Source organism: Corvus kubaryi, unplaced genomic scaffold, assembly GCF_017639235.1.
Source record: "Corvus kubaryi isolate FWS band 111438036 unplaced genomic scaffold, C.kubaryi_AGA036_p1.0 split1-37296, whole genome shotgun sequence".
NCBI classification, from domain to species: Eukaryota; Metazoa; Chordata; class Aves; order Passeriformes; family Corvidae; genus Corvus; species Corvus kubaryi.
The window spans coordinates 13,071,149-13,079,601 of record NW_024582075.1 but is presented as its reverse complement, the minus strand read 5'-3'; the positions used below and the strand labels follow the sequence as shown (position 1 = coordinate 13,079,601).

General features: G+C 40.8%; 1 protein-coding gene across 5 annotated transcripts in view; it reads right to left on the bottom strand.

The window, feature by feature from the left end:
- The window catches only part of FREM1 (FRAS1 related extracellular matrix 1), a 66,604-nt gene that overhangs the window by 19,868 nt on the left and 38,283 nt on the right, over positions 1–8,453 (bottom strand). For 3 of the 5 annotated variants that reach the window (XR_006013559.1, XM_042012807.1, XM_042012809.1), the window contains exons 25-27: positions 3,012–3,474; positions 1,717–1,918; positions 1,120–1,264 (exon numbers count right to left, since the gene is read on the bottom strand). Coding sequence is in view for 4 of the 5 variants with exons in the window: in XM_042012807.1 (XP_041868741.1) it covers positions 1,120–1,264; positions 1,717–1,918; positions 3,012–3,474 (810 nt within the window). In the remaining variant the exon portion in view is untranslated. Of the gene's footprint in view, positions 1–1,119; positions 1,265–1,716; positions 1,919–3,011; positions 3,528–8,453 lie in introns of those variants that run through there. The other 2 variants (XM_042012808.1, XM_042012810.1) reach the window with 2 other exon arrangements.

The window sequence follows — 8,453 nt, the reverse complement described above, 5'->3', positions numbered from 1 at the left end:
TCAGTTCCCAGAGGAAACTGTAAGCACCCCTTAGCAAGGACGTCCCTTCCGGGACTACGCTTGCTAACCTATGACACTGTGCTACGCATTGCTATTCATTTACAAGACATCACACTTTCCCTTGAGAAGTGGCATCATATAATGCTGGTTTTAGTATCAGTTCATCTGTGAGCCAGCACAGAGCAGCTGGGCAGTGCTCAGACTGCCCATGCTCAGATGTGTTTGTGTATGGAGACATCTTTTGGCACAGCACATAACTGCCTAAACAGTGCCTCCATCTCAGCTCAGCTCAGCTCAATCCCTGTCCTCTCTCCAGTGTGTGGGGAAGTGCTCTGCCCCTGGGGCCGGCTCTCTGCTCCTCTTTCTTCACAATGAGTCCTGGTTTGTGAGTAGCCAGTTTAGCCCAGGAAAAGCATACTGGTTATTTTTTTTCTCAATTACTTCTGATTAAATAAGTTGGTTGAACATTTTTGCAATATTTTCAGAAATAAAGAGAAACACTGCCTCTGCTGAAGAGCTACTTGCACTTCTGGCTTTCATCATCAAAGCACAGTTCAGATGATATTCTAAGTTTTCTACATGAGGCTTATCGTATGTCACAAGGAAATTTGGATAGTATGCCTAATACATGCAGAGGATGACAAAGAAGATGCTGTGTGCTCTCCACCTTCTTTCAGTACTCTTTTGCAGAAGTATGGCTCTCACAGCTTTGTCATTTGAGAGCGTCCCCTCCATTGTAATCTCAAGCGTGCGAAAAATGCATTGCCATCAGCTAAGGGCAAGAGTGACCTGCAGCTGCAGGACCATGTTCATGAAACAGTAGTCCCATCCCTCCACACCCGGCATCTCAGATCTCCAAATGCCCAACTGCTGCTAAATCCATTGTGTCTCAGTAAGGCCCTGAAGGCCTTTGAGAACTGTGATCCAGTCTAACCTGGAGCTAACCCCTTGTAATTCACCTTCTTGAGGGGAAGAAACCTCTACTCTAGCAAAAGCAATAGCAGGCTGAGTTGTAGCTATGTCTATGTCTGCATGGCTTCAAGCCCAGCACCAGTTCATTTGCCCCAAGGGTGGCGAGCACAGTGCAGCACAGCGCATATCACCGAGGAGGGGAGCTACCTTTGGGGCACCGCAGAGTTTCCGCTGGCATCTGTCACTTGAAACTCCAAACTGTCAGAATTTGCTTCTCGTGATTGGTTGATGACATAAAGTATGATTTTGCTGTTTAGATCCTTTTGGCTAAATCCTTCCTGAATGAATCCACCTAGGAAAGATGAGTAATATGCAGGTGAACCAAAAGCCTGTTAGTAAGAACCGTGTAGCTCATATAGACTCTTTTCAGCTTTCCTTTTTGCTGAGAACCTGAACTTAGAGAAATGTGGGTTTATAGCTAAACAGCAACATCCGCTCATTATAAGCCCCCGCCAATTTCTTCATGTGCAACCTGTTTATCAAAAGGCCAAGTTCAATATTAATTTTTTTTTCTTGATACAAATAAAAAAGTTTCTCAACAGCTGCTATTAAAAATTATCTCAAACTCTGAGGATTCATACCAAACATAAGACTCAGGTTTCGTTGTAAAAGTTTTGTTACTACAGTCAAACTTTGCCCAAAGTTTGCTAAGAAATGTCGATTCTATCAAGCAAACATTAACAGGATACGGTTTGGAATCTGGCCTGGTATGCCCCAGTATAAAGAGATTATAGAACAAATCACCTGTTGTTATATTTTCCAGGTATCCATAATGAGGACCTCGCAAAATCTTAAAAATTATTTTGTCATCTTCTGTATTGGGGTCAGATGCCCTCAGGTACCTGGCAGTAATATAGATCCCATAATTTCCATTCTTCAGCAGTTCCACATCAGAAAAGCAATGGAGATGAATAATTTTTGGTGCCATTTTGTCCAAATGATCCACCTAAATCAAAGTTAGACATTCATTTTACAGCATCAGGGTATTCTCTGTCCTGCTTTTTCTAAAAGCACGGTAGCCGGATCAGGGTGGCAATAGCCACTTTGGCTCACAGTCTGCTGCAGACACCTGAGTTCCAGTTAAGACGTACTTCACATGAGAAGTTTCCAGCCCAGACTGTCCATCCCTTGCCATATGCAGCAGGGTACAGTACTCTCTGGGGAGTGTAACACAAATTCTATGTACCTCTGCCCTGATGTCCCACATTCCCCATAGTGGGACATTTTTGATGTCATTTTCTTCACAGCAAAAGACAACTCCAGCAAAGGTTTGTCACCTCTGTTGTATAATAACAATGCCACCTTTCACAAATTCAGATGAATCTTCTAGCATTCCACAGTGGTTGTTGCTGTTCCCGTATCTCACCCTCTACTGAAATAGTATTCCTCACTCATCACAATACTTGAAACTTTGTCATCAGGAAACATTAATAGCCTCTTCATTAGTATCAGTGTTTTCAAACACAGAATTTTGACATGCAATGCAACAAGGCCTACTTTGTATACTGAAACATGTCGCATAGATACATACAAAAATCACAGCAAACATATCTGAGCCTATGATGAAGCATGAAGGACTTGAAAGCAGGGGAAATAGGAAGTAAACAGAAAGATTCTAGTAAAGAAAGAAGAATCAGAACAGGCATCTTACAGAGACTCTCAGAGAGAAGACAGGATGTCCAGCTGGGGGAGCAAAGTGGCTGTAATTCAAGATTCCTGTGACATGAAGAACAGTCATCCTCACACCCCCATGTGTGCACATCACAGGGTCAGGCACCAAGTGAGAAAGCAGAGCAGGAGGAAGTTCTGTCCCTCCCAGAGCTGGACTTGACTTTATAGTTGAGATGCCTATGTAACATTTTAAGCCTGTAAATAATAAGTATATAAGTATTTACTTGCTTATATTTATGCATTTTGGCAAGTAGTTAATTCCCCACGTTAATTATTCATGGAACACAGAAAGCAAACATTTTAGCTGCACAGTTCAATCAGAGACTGCAGCAAGTACCAGCTGTCGTCAAAACTGCTACATTTTTTACCTTATCATGCTGTTTATCTCTCTTAAGTAGGCCTGTGGTCACACTTGCCTGAATGGTGAATGCCACTGGCTCGCTCTGCACCCTCCCATTCACGATGAAGCCTTGATTAGTCCTATCTGTGGCAACAAATGTAAATCTGTCAATCTGGGAATTCCCACCTCGGTGCTTGTATGCAACATCCCTGTTGTCCACATCTTGCTGTGTGAAATTGTACTGCAGTAGCACAACCCCACGAAAATAGAGATGACCGTACTGGGGGAGCTGAGCCAAGAGGAAGGTAAGGTTTTCTTTCGCAGTATCTGGGTCTGAAAGCTGCAGGACATCAGGCGTAAGAAGTGCTGTAGCTCCTTCCATTAATCTTAACCCCGTGTTCCTAGATAGTGTGGGCAAAGCCCGGTCAGCTGCCTCCAAGAAGATCTTGAATGTCCCATGCTTCGTCCTCAATCCATTGCTGATGATGAATCTGGCAAAGAGAGGCAAGGCAGTCTTCAGCATCTGTTCTTGATTCACCATGTACTGAAATGAAATGATAATGCAGACCTTTACTACAGGACTTGCCTGTGTTGATACTGCAAAAGTAGAAGAGCTGAGTGGAGTGGATGTAAAACTTCAAAATATGAAAACAGACAGCCAGGTATATGACAAGGGTTACAATGCACCTGCAGGGACTGAGCAGATGCCAGAGGAAAGGCCTTGAGGATCGACAGTCATAACAGAGCTGATCTAATTTTCTAGCTGAGGTACAGGTGGAGCAGATCAAAAATGACAGACAGGCTGGGGGCCCTATTGTAGCTTCTGGCATACATATTTTACACCTCCTTAAAGTTTGTCTTCACTTGGTTACCTGGAAGTAGCACCTACAGCTTACAGAAAGAGGTATGTGAAGTGCATTACCTGCCTGGTTTGGTTTGGGTTTCTTTCTGTTCACTGTTACAAATCTTTTCAACCCAATGCCCCCAGAACTATCTTAAAAACCAAACTGGAAGAAGACTCATCCTTATCTCATTTTATGGGTTTGTTTAGGGAATAAGTGTATCTGTAAATTTTCGTATATTCAGGGGAACTGATTTATGTTTCTTTACAAAAGTCAAGTAAACTTTCACTGCAATACTGATATTGGGCAGAGCTGTACAAATTGTATAGGGTAACGTTAAAAACATAGATATCCAAAGCATTAATTTATCAAAGGGTCATACCTACACAGTTCTTCTTCTGTGCTGGGAATTTCTATCAATAGCAACATCATTTCTTGTAGTTCTCTCTCAAGTAGTGATGTTTCTTGAGATACACTAAAGATTTGATTATTCACTACAGATAGTTTTTCTTTCAAAACTAAGAGAATGGTACCCAAGGCTGTACAGAAAATCTGTTGGAAGCTCTGCTCTTGTTGACTGGGGTAGAGTCAATTTTCTTCATAGTAACTTGTATGGGGCTGTGGTTTTGATTTGTGCTGTAAATAGTGCTGATAACATAAGGATGTTTTGATTGTGTTACTACTGAGCAGTGCTTACACAGCATCAAGGCTTCTTCTGCCTCTCACACTGCCCCATCAGTGATTGGGCTGGGAGTGCATAAGGAGCTGGTTAGGGGCACAGCCAGGACAGCTGACCCCAGCTGACCCCAAGGATATCCCAGACCATCTGGTGTCATACTCAGTGTATAGAGCTGCGGGAAGAAGAAGGAGGAAGGGGAGATGTCTGGAGTGGTGGCATTTGTCTTCCCAAGTCACTGTTGTGCATGATGGAACTCTGCTTTCTTGGGGATAGCTGAACACCTGCCTGCCCTCAGGAAGCAGTGAATGAATTCTTCATTTTGCTTTGCTTGGGTGTGCAGCTTTTGACTTACCTATTAAACTGTCTCTACCAACCCATGAGTTTCCTCACTTTTACCTTTCCAATTCTCTCCCCAATCCTACCAGATGGGGAGGGAGTGAGCAGCTGCCTGGTTCTTAGTTGCCGGCTGCAGTTAAACCATGACAGAAGCCTACCAGCTGGGTATGGGCTTTTGCCATACGAGTGACAGCATGGTCTGCAGAAATATGTTATTAAATTTAGTTGAGGAAAATAAGGATAAAACCTTTTTGCCTTTAAAATTCATCCTAGATTTCATTGTCAAGATTATTATTTATGTATTTTCTTCTGAAAAGAATTACATGGAACATTTTCATGCCTGTAACAAAAACTTCTGAGGGTATATAAAACTAAAAATTGCTCTGAAAATATCTCATGGTCCTTTGTGTCCCATCAACTTACAGTGTGTATGAATTACCTGTCTTTCTACATAAATTTCTGTGATTATGCTGCACAGCGTACGCAAAAACATTTTGTTAAGTGGTTTTCACACAGGTTTGTTCTGCCTGAGCCAGATCAGAGTCCGCTCTGCAAAGAAATTTGTCTCTAGTAGAGTGGGACAGTTGTTTCAGACAGTATGAGGGCAAGCCTAGCTGGCTGCTTTCCACCTAATACTCCTCTACCGTACTTAAGTGAAATGGGGACTGGCTGACATTTAGTAGATTATCTGTTTCCTCTTGGTCTCTTGACTGCAGACCTTGAAGAAGTATTTTAAAAATTAGAGGGTCAACACCTAGTGTATCGTTGCGTGACTCAAATGTGAGTGACTTTCAGTAGGTCACAGAGCAGCTTACTGTGTCACACAGACTGTCCACCTAAAACTCCTCATTGCCTTCACCAGCATTGGATGATTAGAGCTTTATCACTTGTAAACTGGCACTATGCCATGAAACAGATGGGAATGAGCATAGGCGGACCTGGGACTATGTAGCAGTTAGAAATATGTTTACTGAGGATGGTATTCCCAGCTGGGAACCTAGAGACATCTGTCTGCACTGACCTTATGCTATTGTGCCAATGGTAAAAGGGTTGTGCTATTTGTAAGCTATCTGAAATCAAATACAGAACTAGAATGATGATGGTAAATACTATAGTTAGGAGAAAGAAGGGTAAAACACCTTCAGTCAAGACCTTAACCTTCTCTCAAGATGCCTGAAGGATTGCAGCAGAAGTGAATTTTCTCTCATTCTTTTGATTGTTGTAAAAACATTTGGATGACGCCTCAAACAATATTTAAGTGAAAGACTTAGATAATTCAGTTCATGAAACTGAAGGTGCATCCAGCCTTCTCGAAAATACCAGATAGGAACAAAGCTTCTGCATGTCTACATCAGACTGAAATTTACAATGAATTTCATTCGCTGCTCAGTTTCACAGGTGATGAAACTGCCTGTGTCCAAGATGTCCATCTTCTGCACTTTGGGAGATTTTGGTTGTTTATTTCTGGTTTATGTCTGCTTTCTAATTTCCTCAGGAATGGAGAGCAGCCAGTATTCTCACTCTCATGAAATTTAGGGTACAATTCCCAGGCAAAGTTTGGAGGACATGTTGCATGGTTTGATTTCACAACTACCAACATTTCATGCTTTATGCAGTTTGATGGCAATGGAGTTGGCTGTAGGACCTGCCATCTGTCATGGCATTTAAAAGATAAAAATGGAATCATAAATAGTGCCAACTCATTACAAAATCGAGCCAGCATGTCAAAATGGAGGACATTAGCATGTTCTTTTAGCATCCTGCTGCCAGCGTCTGATGTCAGGTTGCTAATCACTTGCAGTCGTCTGTCCAGACAAGCACTGCCAAATCTTTCTTCCAGGCCAAGAGCACCAAACAATACAGGTAAATTTATGTCTGAAGGAAGTACTTTAGTGGAAAGTAAAAATCTGGTCAGTTAATTCCTCCTCCTCCCATAATTACCCATATAATTAATTCCTTGTTGAAATAATAATACTATTCTGCCAGAATATTTACATGTCTACACAAAACCAAATTATTTTCCAAAAGATAGCACCAAGGAACATAATTATTGTGATTGAAATATTTATCAAATCTCAATATTTATTAAAGAACCATACCTTACGTTTATAAGGCTGACTTTCTAGTTTGGTTCTTAGCCACTGGCCTAAACAGAAAACATGGGGTTTATCCACATTTGTAGTTTCCCTAGAATTGTTTGGTCTGCTTTCGTAGCTGTGACATGGAAGTCCTACTGACACAAGCCAGTATATCATGCTGCCGAAACTAAGTCTGGCATGACTGCAACCTTACTTTTATAACCTAATTCTAGTTTTGGGGAAAGTGTTTCACTATTTAGAAATATAAAACCAGGGAGTATTTGTTCACATTTTCTGTAGTGAGTAAAAGTGAATCAGACAAATCTTCTAACTAGAATTTCCATCACATTGAATGTAGTGGAAGGGATAGTTTAAAATATTTCATCTGAGGAAAGTTCCAGAATTACTTTTGGGTTAACTCTGGACAATGCTATCTGAACCAGTATCACAGGGAGATTTCTTTCATATCTCCATGCCCCACTTGCTTGAATTGCCTGTAAAAAAAACTCTCAAACTGGATGATGCCACATATTCTTGAACTTCCTCGTGCCTCACAGAAAAAGCCATTCAGATCAGGAATCTGTTCTAGGAGTGCGAAAAAGGATCTTTTCTGAATTGCAGCTCTTAGGAGTTAAAGCCTTCATTTCTCTTAATCACAAGTGAAAAACAATAAGCTCTTAATTTTGAATTTTACAGTAAGTCCATCTTCTGTCAAAAGCTGTTTTCAGAGAAAATTGCCGGTATTAGCAAAAAGGAAGCATTCTTCCCTTAGAAATATTATCTTTATTTTTGAGCTTTTTTTCTTCCCTGATTTTGATCTTTTTTACAAAACTGTCCGCAAAACTTTGAGCAATATATCTGTTCTTTATCTGATGATAATTCATTACATCATTCTGTTTTATAACCAAGGGAGCTTCATTTAAGAACAAAATAAGGGAACACTCACTTTAGGAATTCACCTAGTATAAACTGTTCTAAGAGGAGAATTTCAGTAACAGGTGAAAATAATTATCATTAGGCTGCTGAACTGGGCCTGTAGCTAAACCTATGGCTTTATACCAAAAATTCAAGTGTCTGCATGAATTTCTGAGCTATGGTAGTGTCAAAATAGATTAAGTGGACTGTGGATACAAAAATGCTGTTAGCAAGGAATTTTCCTGCTTCTTCTAAACCGTGGGATACTTTTCTCTCTCATGAAGAGATTATCAGAAGTTCTGTAAACCATGAACACCTGCGACCTTGTAGAACATTGTTTATAGTACAGTAGGAAAATAATTTGACAATGGGTGTTTTAGGATTTTAGCCAATCGCCCCAAGGTGATTTTGTCCAATTAGACTATGAAGAAAAAAGTCTATGAAAGAGTTTGTAAAATAGTTAAATAAATCAATCTTGCTGCACGATTCCTGCCTGCTGGATCTTCTCTCCTCCTCCCTACGGCTGTGGGACATGGTAATATTTGACAGCATTAATAGTGGACTGGTTTTCATTATATTCCAGAATACTTAGGGATTCAAAAAACCCATAATCAAATTAA